The sequence below is a fragment of the Trachemys scripta genome, chromosome 22, assembly GCF_013100865.1.
Source record: "Trachemys scripta elegans isolate TJP31775 chromosome 22, CAS_Tse_1.0, whole genome shotgun sequence".
Taxonomy (NCBI): Eukaryota; Metazoa; Chordata; order Testudines; family Emydidae; genus Trachemys; species Trachemys scripta.
In genome coordinates this window covers 13,418,982-13,433,303 of record NC_048319.1, presented here as the reverse complement: position 1 = coordinate 13,433,303, position 14,322 = coordinate 13,418,982, and the positions used below count along the sequence as shown (strand labels likewise).

General features: G+C 59.7%; 1 protein-coding gene across 7 annotated transcripts in view; it reads left to right on the top strand.

The window, feature by feature from the left end:
* The window catches only part of LOC117868781 (megakaryocyte-associated tyrosine-protein kinase-like), a 116,629-nt gene extending 103,001 nt beyond the window's left edge, over window positions 1-13,628 (top strand). For 2 of the 7 annotated variants that reach the window (XM_034755008.1, XM_034755009.1), the window contains 12 exons: window positions 411-475; window positions 1,333-1,446; window positions 2,071-2,186; window positions 2,928-3,147; window positions 4,403-4,496; window positions 4,792-4,857; window positions 5,326-5,425; window positions 9,709-9,793; window positions 10,259-10,332; window positions 10,811-11,006; window positions 11,727-11,813; window positions 12,192-13,627. In XM_034755008.1, the coding sequence (XP_034610899.1) occupies window positions 411-475; window positions 1,333-1,446; window positions 2,071-2,186; window positions 2,928-3,147; window positions 4,403-4,496; window positions 4,792-4,857; window positions 5,326-5,425; window positions 9,709-9,793; window positions 10,259-10,332; window positions 10,811-11,006; window positions 11,727-11,813; window positions 12,192-12,374 (1,400 nt within the window). In that variant the 3' untranslated portion in view covers window positions 12,375-13,627. Of the gene's footprint in view, window positions 1-410; window positions 476-1,332; window positions 1,447-2,070; window positions 2,187-2,927; window positions 3,148-4,402; window positions 4,497-4,791; window positions 4,858-5,325; window positions 5,426-9,708; window positions 9,794-10,258; window positions 10,333-10,810; window positions 11,007-11,726; window positions 11,814-12,191 lie in introns of those variants that run through there. The other 5 variants (XM_034755010.1, XM_034755002.1, XM_034755003.1 and 2 more) reach the window with 5 other exon arrangements.
* Window positions 13,629-14,322: the final 694 nt, after the last annotated feature.

Sequence of the window (14,322 nt, the reverse complement as noted above, 5' to 3'; positions counted from 1 at the left end):
TTACCCAGGCCACCTGGTATTGGGTCAGACGCTGGTTCACGGTTGTCACCATAAACATCTTCAGCTCAGACCTGCCAGGTGTGAACACACCTCTTCACACTGACACTCCTGGACAGTTGTGGTGCTGAGAGGGGAAAATGCCTTGCTAATAATAACAGTGACATGTAATCGCCCATGTCCACACCTCGAAGGATCCCGAAGCTCTTCACACCTGCACGACACAGTGGGAATCAGTTCACCCCAGACTAAAGGCAGCTGCTTCTGGGGTGGAGCGCAGCAGCTGTTCTAATGTTTGCTTGACAGTTTCTCTTTGAACAAGAAAACCCCAACAGAGTGGAGACAGGGTTGGCCCCTGCGGTCCTTCCTTCTCTGCAGCTCAGAGACCAATGGCCGTTTCTGTCTCCTCCCAGGTGATTGCTGCTGGATTCCCCAGAGCAGCTGTGGATGCGCTGATGAGCCAGGCAGCATGTCAACAGTAAGTGGTTCAGGCTGCTCCAGCCCTCGCAGGGCCCCTGGAGCGTGGCTGACTCTTTCCTGGAGGGCTGGATTTTCAAACCCGGGTGCCTGTAGTGTGCATGAGCCCATGCAAATGGGCAGCCTGGGGAACACAGCCACACAGGGGGGCAGATTGTGCAGGCACCACTGGTCACTGAATGTGACACCCCAAGGTGAAATCCCGCTAACTCCCTCCCCCCATGCACTCGCAGGTCTCCCCTCCTCTCCTTCACCCACTCACCGCCCTTGGGCTGGGCTGTACTCTGGGACCATCTCCAAATGCATGGGGGGCCTAGCCCCTCCACTCCTCCTTCATGGAACCCCCGGTGCCAGGGTCTGATCTATTCCCTCGAGCTCCAAGGCATAAACCACCCACTATCTGCCTGGGGCCAGCAAGGAAGAACCTTCCACCATGGGCCAAGATAATTGTCCCGTTGTCCCTTAATGGGGCTACGCGGCCCTTCTCCTGCAGCAGCTGGCACTGGGGGAGCTGATCCCATCTGGCATGACACTGCTTGTCTTCCTAGCTAACCTACAGTGCCTGCATGCCCCTCTGCCATTGCCTAGTTGGCACCTGTTTGCCCGGCAATACCTGGCATTGTGTGATACCTGCTCGGCCCATTGATCAGCTGTGCAGCTCGGGTGGGGAGTGCCCCAAAGTCACAGCGCAGAGGTGCCTGTCTCGCCCTTGCAGTCCTGCAGAGGGTTCAGCCAGCCCCTAGAGCGTACCCCTTACACCCACCTGGAGGGGCGACAGTCTCATGTCTAGCTGCCAGGGGAAGAGGGGGAGCCCTGGCTTGTTGCCAGCTGCCCTGATGCCACCCCCTGTTGCCACAGAAACGCTGGTTGCCGGGAACGCAGTGCATCACCAAGCACGACCACACCAAGCCCAAAGCCCACGAGCTCGCCTTCCGCAAGGGTGACATCGTCACCATCGTCAAGATCTGCGAGGTGAGCCGGGCGGCGCGGAGGCATATGGGAAACGCTGGGCGCAGGGCACGGGACACGAGCCCAGAGGGCTAGGCCGGCTGGCTCCAGCCTGGCGCACGGGCACTGGGGGAGGAGCGGCTCCTGAGGGCAAACCGCTGTGAAGGGACCCGCAGAAAGGGCAGCGGCTGCTTGCCCACGTTCTCCTGGCAATGGGGCAAAAGCCCTCTGCCTCCCTCTAGGGGGCTCTGTGGGGCAGGGACCCCCTTTCCTTAGCCGTGTGTGTGCAGAGCCTGGCCCCCAGTTGCATGGGCCCCGAGGAGCTGCTGTAACACATGCCATGGAGCATGGGTATAGAGCCGGCAGGGTCAGACTCTGATTTAGCCTAGGACGGCAGGATCCCACCTGGCACCACCCCACCGTCCGTCCCCCCCGACCTCGCCCCTCCACACCGTTCCCTTCCCACCTTGCCCCCCCTCTCCCCCCCGTCAGAGCAGCAATGAGAACCCGCCAGTGGAGGGAGTCGGGAGTTGAGGAGAGCTGGGGGTGGGCTAGTGGAGTTGTCTCCAGATGCCCCTTCCCCCGGGGAGTAAGACCCCTCCCCCCAAAGTGCCAATGGCATCGAGATCCCACCACGTTCCCCTTCAGCAGAAAGGCTGGTACCAAGCGAAACACCATGACACCGGCGAGGAGGGGCTGCTCTCGGCCAGCTCGGTGCGGGAGCGCGAAGCCATCCGTGTCGACCCCAAGCTCAGCCTGATGCCGTGAGTACAGCCGAGCCCGCTGGCAGCGCCAGCACTGTGGCATGGGGTGCGCTCGCGTTATGAAGGAGATCGATTTCCTTCCCACTTTTGGCTGAGGTCAGCTGGCACCCACAGCCACCCAGAGCACCTGGGAGTTAACGCCATGCCCGGGCCATGGGTCTTGCCATGGCTCAGGTCACGTCTAGTAAGGGGGGAGACCGGGTCATTTTACAGCTCTACTGGCTGATGTAGGGGTAGCTCGAATCTCAGGCTTCAGGCCGCGTGCTGGTCACTGCAGGGGTCAGGAAGGGGATATTCCCCGCTCCATAGTCAGCTGCATGGGGTTGGCCAGGTGCATTGTGGGTGCTTTTTGCCCTTCCCCCAAAGCATCAAGGATTGGCCCTAGCCACAGGCTGGATGTCTGGCTACGTGGGCCTCCCCTGGAGTGCCCCCCCCACCAGACTGGAGCTAGCAGGGGTCAGCCCTGCTTTGGCTTGGAGAGGGGCCAGCTGGGCAGTGACCTTCTCCTGGGGCTGTTGGTCTCTAGCGTGGCACTCAGAGGGGGTGGGTAGGTGGGCGGTTGGCTGGATGTAGTGCAGGAGCAGCTCACCCCCCACCCCTTCCCCGCACTTCCCGGGATGGGAGGGAGCTCAGGAGGGGCGAGGGGGTCTCCACCGTACTGCTCATGTGCGGAGCTGGGGTCGGTTCCCTAGCGCGTGTAGCGTGTTTCCTCTCAGGCGCCCTCTCCTTCTTGTCCCCCAGCTGGTTCCACGGGAAGATCTCCGGTGTGGAGGCCGTGCAGGCGCTCCAGCCCCCTGAGGACGGGCTCTTCCTGGTGCGGGAGTCCATCCGGCACCCCGGGGACTACGTGCTGTGCGTCAGCTTCGGCAAGGAGGTCATCCACTACCGCGTCATCTACCAGGAGAACCAGCTGAGCATCGATGCTTCCATCTCCTTCTACAACCTCATTGACATGATCGAGGTCAGCGGGACGCCTACCCAGGGTCCCAGCCCCCCATGGCAACTGGCGCAGCCACAGCTCCCTGGAGTCAATAGGGGGCTCCACTGGGCAAAGAAACTAACCAGAGCAAAAGCATCAGGCCCACCTGCACCCGGGCTCAGCTCCGGGGCTGCATAAGAACCTAGACAAGCAGATGCTCCATCCCGGGGAGGGGGCGGTGGGCGAGCTGTTCCTGCACTGCATCCAGCCAACCGCCCACCTCCCCACCCCCTCTGAGACCAACAGCCCCGGGAGAAGGTCACTGCCCAGCTGGCCCCTCCCTATCTTCTCAGTGCTCTGTTCCCAAGCTGCGCGGCAGCTGTCAGCCAAAACCGCCCGATCTAAATATAGATGCTGCTGAAACCCGGCGGAAGGAAGTGGAATCTGCTATTTCTTAACAGTCATCCTCAGGCCTTCTGCATCACTTCCCAGCCCAGGGCTGCTGACACCCACATTTGGGGAATAAGCCCTGCCCTGCGAAGCAGCGATGTATTTTTATCCCTACCTAACAGGCAGAGAAACTGAAACAGAGAAACAGGGAAGTGGCAACTCCTGGTTGCACAGTGAATCAGCCACAGAGCTGGGAATAGCCCTCAGGAGTCCCATGTGCTAATCCTGAGCCGTTTTGCCTATGCCCAGCCCCTCCGGGTGGCAGGGGGCAGATCTCCATTGACAGATGGGCACATTCAGTGACTTGCCCAAGAGCACTAGTGGCTGAGCCAAGAATCAAACCCAGGTCTCCTGCAGCCTTGGCCAAGGCCCTGTTGGCCAGGCCAGGCCAGTCTTGTCTTCCTGCTCTGGGTTAGAGGACTTGGTAGGGACTTGGCCTGGGCGGGTGGCAGCGCATTCCCAGTGGGGGCGGGGCTAGGAGAGGAGCTGTCCTGGCAGTACAGCGCCCCCTACTGGCTGAGCTCATCCCAGCTCCCTTTCACCGTCACTGGGGTCTGCTGCGCGTGCGCACGCACAAACACAGAGTCTCAACAACGCCCCCTGCAGGGAATGGCAGGGAGCAGCCCAGACTCCAGCACAGTAAGCCGCACCAGCTCCATTGCAGAGTGGGGAGGGCGGTATGGGACCCGCTGGGCTGCCAGTCCTGCTCTCTCTGGCGGGTCTCAGTGGCAGAGGCACCCTGGGCCGGAGCAGCCCGGTAGGGCTGACATAACGCTGTGCTGTAGGGTGCAGCAGGCTTACTGGGCAGCAGCTGTGAGCCTGAGTAACTCCGTCTGTCTGTCTGCAGCACTATATGAAGGACCAGGGGGCCATCTGCACCAAGCTGGTAAAACCCAAACCAAAGCCCGGCATGAAGTCTGCTGAGGAGGAGCTGGCCAAGGGTATGAGGGATCTGTCTGCAGACTGCAGGGTGGGGAGTGAAGGGGGTCGGGGACACTAGGGCAAGTGGCTGGGACTTTGGGGGGGAAGGTAAAATCCCCAGGGTCCAACGTTCTCGAGTGACAGAGCCGGGAGCTCCGGCCAAGGAAGCCCATTGCTGGGGCTGAGCTGGGTGGAGCTTATGGGGTGTGAAACTCGCACTCAACTCACGGAGGGGCCTCGATCGGGGTTAGGCCTGACGTGGGGGGAAGACCCAGCTCTGCCCCTTGTAACTAGCCACTGTCCTCTCGCCTGCAGCCGGCTGGTTACTGAAACTGCAGCACCTCACACTGGGAGACAAGATTGGGGAAGGAGAATTCGGAGGTGAGTGCTCGGGTCGGTCCAGGCAGGGGGTGGATCCTGAGGTGGCATGAGGCCCTGCCCACCCAGTGCACGGATTGAGCTCTGGGGAGCAGGCTGGGTGGGCAGCCTTGGCGGCTGAGTCCCTCTGTACAGCCGGGCAGTGCTGGACACACCCCCTTGCTCCCATCAGCATGCCCAGTGGGAGCCATGGGGGGCTAAGCAGAGAGGGCCTCGCGGCTGGGATGGACTGGGGGGATAGTTATCATGCGGACGTGCATACCAGGCCCCTAGGAGCCACCCCATGATGGACCCCCCCAGGTGGGACTCGCCCTTGGAGTCGCCCCCCCCCCCTTCCCTTCATCTCCTCCAGATGTAGATGGGCTACTCAGAGCTGTGCCCTCCCTGCCCCAGACCCTGCTTCCATTTCCCCCTCGCCGGGGTGGGGCCGCCAGCTTGACACCTGACCACCCTCTCTCCCCACCCCCGCAGCCGTCCTGCAGGGAGATTACATGGGGCAGAAAGTGGCCGTGAAGAACATCAAGTGCGACGTCACCGCCCAGGCCTTTCTCGCTGAGACCGCTGCCATGACGTAAGTGAGCCAGGAGGCTGGGCGGGCGCTCCCTGCGCTGCCCCCCGGTGCTCTGCCGGATTCCCCCGTGGGCAGGGAGCAGGGGCACGGGCAGCCTGCAGGGGATGACCGAGCATGCAGGGATCCTGCTGGGGGCTGTGCGTGGGAGATGGAGAGCAGGCCGACATGCAGACTTGTGCTGGTAGAGCAGTGTTGCTCGGGGGGCTAAGCCGCTGTACTAGGAGAGCTTATCTAGCGGGGGGCAGGGGGCTGGAATAAGCTACGCTGACGAAAGTGCGGTTTGGCCAGCGTGTAGGCGCGCTTTGCTGGTCTAGCACCATGGCTCTCAACCTTTCCAGACTACTGCAGCCCTTTCCGGAGCCTGAGGCCCGAGCCCCGGCTCCCAGGGCTGAAGCATGTGGCTTAGTTTTGTGGGGCCCCCTGTGATGTGAGGCCCCAGGCAACTGCCCTGTTGGCCACACCCTTACACTGGCCCTGCACTTTCAACCCCCCTAAAGCTGTCCCGCGACCCCCTGGGGGTCCTGATGCCCAGGTTGAGAAACACTGATCTAGATGAGTCGACACCCCCCTCAAGGGAGTAGCTAGACCAGCAAACATGCCATGCTGGCGTTCCTCTGTGAGACTGGGAGCTGTGTGTGTTTGTGAGCGAGATTGTGTGTTTTCATAATGAACCTCAGTAATAATTACTAATAATTTACAGTGACTGTGATTTCAATATGATTCTGACTCCTTTTTACATTATATTGTGATGGCCTCCATCTGGCCAGAGCCCCCCCATGAGGGCACTGGACAAACACGTAGTGAGGGACAGCCCCTGCCCGAAGAGAAAACTTGCTAGACAGATTCAGACTAGCAGTAAGCCAGTGGGGTTAGCGAAGCATTGGAATAACTTGCCAAGGATGCGTCAGACTCTCCATCTCCTGCAGTCTTTAAATCAGGGCTGGATGTGTCTTTCTAGCTCAGCCACAAGGTATGGGCTGGATGCAGGACTGACTGGGTGAGGCTCTCGGGCCTGTGTGCTAATCAGAACGGTCCCTTCTGCCCGTAAGATCTGTGACTGTAGGACAGGGTTCCCAGGTGTCCGGTTTTCGACTGGAACGCCTGGTCGAAAAGGGACCCTGATGGCTCCGGTCAGCACCACCAACTGGGCTGTGAAATGTCCGGTCAGCAGCACAGTGGGGGCCCAGGGCTAAGGCAGGCTTCCTACCTGCCCTGGCTCCACACTGCTCTCGGAAGCAGCCGCCAGGTCCCTGCGGCCCCTAGGTGCTGGGGTAGCCAGGGAGGCTCCACTGCCCCCACCCCGAGTACCGGCTCCACAGCTCTCATTGGCTGGGAAGGCAGAGCGCATTGCACAGTGCCGCCTGACCGCCCATGTGCCTAAAGGCCGCAGGGACCTGGCAGCTGCTTCCTTGGAGCCGTGGTAAGCGCCTCTGGGACCCCGCACCCCCCCCCCCCCCCGCACCCCAACTCCCTGGCCCAGCATGGAGCCACTTCCTGCACCCCAAACCCCTCATTCCCAGCCCCACTCCCGGCCAGAGCCCTCACCCCCACACACCGCAACCCCCTGGCCCAGCCCAGAGCCCCCTCCTGCACCCCAAACCCCTCATCCCCGGCCCCACCCCAGAGCCCGCAACCCCCTCCCGCAACCCAATCCCTGCCCCAGCTGGGTGAAAGTGAGTGAGGGTGGGGAAGAGCGAGTGACGGAGGGAGGGGGAATGGAGTGAGTGGGGGGCGGGCCCCCAGAGTAGGGGCGGGGCATGGGCAGGGCCTCAGAGAAGGGGCGGGGCAGGGTATACGGTTTCGTGGGATTAGAAAGTTGGCAATCCTACTGTGGGAAGAGCTCCGAGTATAAGAGACAAGCCCTAGCCGGGGGACGAGAGCAGCAGGGAGCTGCGGGGGGCACTGCCAACAGGTCTCCATGTGGGGGTGTGGGAGTCGGGGGGGGTAATAGAACGAAGAGGGTCTTTCCCTACAGATTAGCTATGTGCACCCTGCCGAGCTGGTGGGAGCAGCAGTCACACGTCGGCCCCTGCGGAGCAGTGGCCTGTAGAGGCCACAGCGAGTGGGTTGGAGGAGGGGGAAGTGGTGGCTTTGCAGGTTTTGACTGGTGGCTTTTCCTGTGAGAGGGAAGGACCAGGGTGCTTGCTGGGGAGCCAGGCGATGGTGCCCTGTGCCCCCCTCCCATTGCTGGCAGAGCAGACAGGCGAGCTTGCGGGTGGGGTAAATTGTGGAGGGCTCTGATGGCTAGGACAAGGGGTTCAGCTACCCCCAGTGCAGGCAGCTTAGCCCAGGTGGGGGCCCCCACAAGCATTAGCAGCCCCCAAACTCCCCATGGGTGGCCTCCCCTGCACGGTGCACAGCTTGGCAGAAGGTCCAGGCCCTGTAAAAACCCAGAGCTGGCCCGGTGTGGAGTGACTGCGTCCAGCGGTTAGTCCGAGGAAAGCCACGTCGCCTTTCGTACGCAGGGCAGGGTTTATTCATAGATTCATAGATTCATAGATTATAGGACTGGAAGGGACCTCGAGAGGTCATCGAGTCCAGTCCCCTGCCCGCATGGCAGGACCAAACACTGTCTAGACCATCCCTGATAGACATTTATCTAACCTACTCTTAAATATCTCCAGAGACGGAGATTCCACAACCTCCCTAGGCAATTTGTTCCAGTGTTTAACCACCCTGACAGTTAGGAACTTTTTCCTAATGTCCAACCTAGACCTCCCTTGCTGCAGTTTAAACCCATTGTTTCTGGTTCTATCCTTAGAGGCTAAGGTGAACAAGTTCTCTCCCTCCTCCTTATGACACCCTTTTAGATACCTGAAAACTGCTATCATGTCCCCTCTCAGTCTTCTCTTTTCCAAACTAAACAAACCCAATTCTTTCAGCCTTCCTTCATAGGTCATGTTCTCAAGACCTTTAATCATTCTTGTTGCTCTTCTCTGGACCCTTTCCAATTTCTCCACATCTTTTTTAAAATGCGGCGCCCAGAACTGGACACAATACTCCAGCTGAGGCCTAACCAGAGCAGAGTAGAGCGGAAGAATGACTTCTCGTGTCTTGCTCACAACACACCTGTTAATACATCCCACAATCATGTTTGGTTTTTTTGCAACAGCATCACACTGTTGACTCATATTTAGCTTGTGGTCCACTATAACCCCTAGATCCCTTTCTGCCGTACTCCTTCCTAGACAGTCTTTTCCCATTCTGTATGTGTGAAATTGATTTTTCCTTCCTAAGTGGAGCACTTTGCATTTGTCTTTGTTAAACTTCATCCTGTTTAACTCAGACCATTTCTCCAATTTGTCCAGAACTGGGTGAACTGGGCTTATCCCTAAATAGGAAAAGACATCTGGGAGGTTTGCTGGGCCCGGTGTCCTCTGACTCAACCGCTGTGTGTGGGTTCCCTTTAACGACACCCCTTGAGTCTGAAGGGTTCTCACCCCACCGAGAACAAGGGCTGCAGTCGCACGCCAGGGAGCCCGCTGCAGAGTCCCCCTGCAGTGCAGAATTCGGCTGTAGCAGCTCAGCGTTTGTTGTGTGTGTGTAACGCTGACAGACCCTCGTTGGTGGTGGGCAGGATTGAACCGGGGATCTTAGGGCATGAGCTGCTACCGCGTGAGCTAAGAGTCAACTGGCTGGTAGCTAAGGCTGTAGGGGAGACTCGTTTTCTCTCTCTCTAAGTGGTCTCGGTGCCACTAGATGGGACAGAACCCCACACAGGAAGTGTGTGGTTACATGTGTTCCCTGTGTCCTCTCCCTCGCAGGCCAGAGGCTGTGTGTGTGTGTGTGTATGTGGGGAGGGGTTCCCTGTGTCCTCTCCCTCGCAGGCCAGAGGCTGTGTGTGTGTGTGTGTGTGTGTGTGTGTGTGTGTGTGTGTGTGTGTGTGTGGAGAGGGGTTCCCTGTGTCTCTCTCCCTCACAAGACAGGGGCTGGGTGTGTCTTTGTGTATTCCCCATGCCCCCCCGCCCTTGCAGGCCAGGGGCTGGGTTTATGTGTGTGATTGTGATTGCATGTGTATGTGTATTCCCTGTGCCCCCTCCCTCGCAGCCCCATTCTCTGTGTCCCTCTCCCTCACAGGACAGGGGCTGGGTGTGTGTTTGTGTATTCCCCTTGCCCCCACCCTTGCAGGCCAGGGGCTGTGCGTGTGTGTGGGGGGGTTACCTTGTGTCCTCCTCCCTCACAACCAGGGGCTCTCTCAGTGTGAGTACCACATGTAGTTAGAGCCCTCCCCCCGGCCTGGCACTGGACGGGCGTTTCCTTGACGCGGCCATTCCCTCCTCCAGGAAGGTCCGTCACAAAAACCTGGTGCGGCTGCTGGGCGTGATCCTGCACAACGGCCTCTATATCGTCATGGAGTACATGAGCAAGGTGAGACCGTCGCGGGCCCAGCCTGCCCTGCTGCATCAGAGCAAACCAGGGTCCCCGACCGGCCCTTTGCCCCAGAGACGCCTCTCCAGCACCCCTCTCCCCCGGGCACGCAGGGGCGGAGAGCGGTTCACGGCTAGGCCGCAGGGTCAGATCCGGCCTGGTTCCGCAGGGACTGGAAACCCTTCCTCTCCGGGAAGATGGTGGGTCCCAGGGCGGTTCGCGGGGAATAGGCCCCGTTGCAAACCCAACCCCCGCAGAGAGGCCAGGGACTGACTGGGCCGTGGAGACCGTTCCCCCAGCTCATACTGCAGGTGGGGCAGTAAGGAGGCTCTTCAGGGAGGAGGCATGGCTGGGGGGCGGCGCTAGCGGGCCAGAGGGCTCCTGTCACTGGGGCTGGCCGCGCAGAACCTTTCGCTAATGCAAGAGGCGACAGGTTCTGAGAAGTGTTTCTCTCTCCTCCGGCAGGGGAACCTGGTCAACTTCCTGCGGACACGCGGCAGATCCGTCCTCCAGCCCAAGCAACTCATCCAGTTCGCCCTGTGAGTCCTGCACCTTTCCCCCAGTGGCCCGGATGCTCCAAGCAGGGGATAATTCTGTCCTTGCAGTCAGGACAAGCCTTGTCTAAGGCCACCCTCATCACAGGTGGCCCCTTTCCTTGCCTTCTGTCCCCTAGAGAATCTAAAGCGCTTCACATTTCCCTTGGGAGGCAGGCCCCAGCCATTGTCCCCACTTCCCAAAGGGAAAGTGATTTGCCCAGGGCCATACAGTGAGTCAGTGGTGGAGCTGGGCCCTGCACAGGTCGGAGGCTGGGGTTAGGTTATGCTCTTATTCAGGTTGCAAAGGGATGGCATGCCCCAGGCAGGCTGCAGCAAAGAGTCGTCCTCTTTAGTGAGGGGCTAAGTGCATGTCTGTGGCTCGGAGGTGGCGGTTAGGTGTGGAGATGGGCACTGAATAGAGCTGATCCCTTCTCCCCCCATGCACCCGGTGCCCTTGGTTTTGGCTGCCCACGCCGTGCAGGGACATCTCCCAGGGGATGGACTACCTGGAGTCCAAGAAGCTGGTGCACAGGGACCTTGCTGCCCGCAACATCCTGATCTCAGAGGAGAACGTGGCCAAAGTGAGTGACTTCGGCTTGGCCAAGGTGGACCCGAAAGGCGTAGACGACACCAAGCTGCCAGTCAAGTGGACGGCTCCGGAGGCCCTGAAAAATAATGTGAGTGAGGGGGAGGGGACTGGCAGGGCCACTCGGCGCAGCCCTGCCTTCGCAGGGCTCCCGCCCTTCAGATCATCTTGGCAAGCCCAAGTGAGATTTGTCACAGGCCATGACACCCGCGTCTGACCCTGGTAGAGCAATGCGTTTGGGTGGTGCCCATGCAGCCGCGCGTCTCCCTGTGCCTGAGCATCCCCCACGCTGCCTCGCCGGCTTCGTCTCAGTGCATTCTGGGAGAATCCGTGCAGCTGTCCTGTCGTGCCTCAGCAGGGGGCGAAGTGCCCAGGGACACGTGTGCAGAGTGGCACCAGCGTGGCAATGCATCCTGGGATTGCTAGTGCACAGAGAACAGGGAGCAAGGTGGAGCCGGCAAACCGGTTCCATGGAGACACCCAAGAGCCAGCCTGGGCCTCTGGCAAAGCGACACTCGCTGGGCTGCCGTGGGGATGAGCCCTGCACCAGCCCTGTGTGGAGCCAGCTGTGTCACATCTGGTTACAGACCCAGATCTAGTTACACTAGAGCGAGGGCCAAGGAGATTCTCTGCAAAGGGCCCATCCCCCAGTGTGTGGCCCTGCCACTCTCCCGGGAGCACCCAGAAATGGGGCGAGGCCATTCACCAGGCGGGATACAGGCTCCTGCCCCCCATCCCTGGCCTGGGTCACCAGCCCTGCGTGGCTTTGTGGCTGCCTGCTGCGGCGTCACCTTCCTCACATTCCCTGCAGAAATTCTCAACCAAGTCGGACGTCTGGAGCTACGGGATCCTCCTGTGGGAACTGTTCTCCTATGGCCGGGCGCCCTACTCCAAGATGGTGAGTGCTCCCCCTGGGCCGGGGCTTTCTGGCTCCTGCCACCCCTGGGCTAAGGCCTGGATGGCACAAGGATCCAGTTAAATGAGATTTCTCAGGTCTTGCTAATGCCAAGTGCCTGGGCGTGGGGGAAGCATGAGCACACCAGCGCCGTGGAGAGCAGCTGTTCCGTGGGGCATGGAGCTGCCGTGGGGAGCAGCTGTGCAGCAGGAGTGGCTGTGTCACAGAGGGAGATGGGGGCTCGAGGTGGGTGAGAGCACGCAGACAGAGGTGGGCAGGATTTAGCACTGCCCGGGTGGTGGGAGGTGGATCGTGGCATTACTCTGCAGAAAGGGAGCCGGGGATCTCACAGCAGGTCTCTCCCCCCCCCCCCCCCCCAAGACTCTGAAGGAAGTGACGGAGATGGTGGAGAAGGGGTACCGGATGGAGGCCCCTGAGGAATGCCCGCCCTCCCTCTACACCCTGATGAAGAGCTGCTGGGAGATAGAGCCGGGGAAGCGGCCTTCCTTCAAGAAGCTCACTGAGAAGCTGCAGAAGGAGCTGAAGCACATAGGGGACAGTTAGCCCTGGTGGCTCTGCTCCCAGGGCCGCAACAGCCGCAACAGCCGACTCCCTGCTCCTGCACGAGGCTGAGAGACTGGTCCCAAAGGGCCCGTATTTACCCTGGAAGCCCTAGCATGTCCCTGCCACGAGCACAGCTCTCCGAGAGCGCATACAGGCTGGGAACAGACTGGCATCGTGTGCCCCATGGGTACATGCACGCCGGGGGGGGTGCTCAGTTCTGAACCAGACCTGCCAGGTTTCTGATTCATTCAGGATGAGTCTGGTCAGACGGCCCCCTGGATCACAATCTGGTGGCCATATGCCCCCCTGTCCACTCGCCACAAACCACAGCTCAGGGACGGCCGGGAGGAGTGTGTCCCGTTGCGCCAAGCCAGCAGCGCCCTCCTGTGGCGGGTGCTCGAGCATGTGAGCCCTTGACATTCCTGCAATCAGCGCAAATGGCCCATTGCCAGGCTGGGGAACGTTCAGCGTAGCCAGGACGTCTCCTGGGCCCAGGGACTGCGCTGGGGCTGGGGCTGGGGCGGGAGAAGGGTGGGTGGAGAGGAAGTGCTGCTCCCCGGCTCTTGGAACCTGGACTCAGTTCTCCGGAGGCTCCTACTGATGTTTATTTCCAAGTGTTTCCCTCATGTTTTAATGATTGAAAATGTGGCAGCAGCACAAAACGACCAGAGTCCCACTGTCCTCTGCCTGGCCTGTGCGTTAGTCATCGGGACCAGCTGAGATTCGGCAAAATTCACCAACATGGCTTCAGCCAAACTAGCTCAGCAGCTTCGTGACTAAAGGCGTTGTTGTAATAGGGGGTGCCCGACTGGGTGTCAGGCCCGGCCTTTGCCTCAGTTTCCCTTTGTGGAGATCTCCAGCCAGACTCTTGTTAGTCAAGTAAGCCTTCCCCTGCTTGCCAGTGTCTCAGCCCCTGCTGCTGGTGTTCCCTCCAGCCTGTTCCTCTTTGGGCTTCTGCCCCTTGCTGCCAGCAGCTCCAGCTTGGCATGGCTCGCCCTCACCGAGCTGCCAGTTGGCCTGTAGGTGTCACCTGACCCCAGACCTGGTACCTGGGTGGCAGCCAAGTACTTGCAGGTGGGGCGAAGGCCAGCCCACGCTGCGACAGTCATTTGGATTAGCCAGCAAGGAACGTGGCTTCTTTGCTCGAGACGCTGACGCAACCTCCCCCCCCACACACACACACACACAAGTGCAGGCAGTGGGCACATATCCACACCTAACATACATACAGCAGCACACAACCAGCCACACGGATACACCCTCGTACATAGAATCATAGAATGTCAGGAAGAGACCTCAGGAGGTCATCTAGTCCCACCCCCTGCTCAAAGCAGGACCAACCTCAACTAAATCATCCCAGCCAGGGCGTTGTCAAGCCTGACCTTAAAAACCTCTAAGGAGATTCCACCACCTCCCTAGGGAACCCATTCCAGTGCTTCACCACCCTCCTAGTGAAATAGTGTTTCCTAATATCCAACCTAGACCTCCCCCACTGTGACTTGAGACCATTGCTCCTTGTTCTGTCATCTGCCACCACTGAGAACAGCCGAGCTCCATCCTCTTTGGATCCCCCCTTCAGGTAGTTGAAGGCTGCTATCAAATCCCCCCTCACTCTTCTCTTCTGCAGACTAAACAAGCCCAGTTCCCTCAGCCTCTTCTCATAAGTCATGTGCCCCAGCCCCCTGATCATTTTTGTTGCCCTCCGCTGGACTCTCTCCAATTTGTCCACATCCCTTCTGTGGCGGGGGTCCAAAACTGGACGCAATACTCCAGGTGTGGCCTCACCACTTCCCTCGATCTGCTGGCAATGCTCCTACTAATGCAGCCCAGTATGTATGCAAACATACAGGAACAGGCACATACACCCATATATGCATGCACCACATGTATATGTGGACACTTGCAAAGATGGACCTTTGGTCTGACCCAGTATGGCCATTCTTATGTT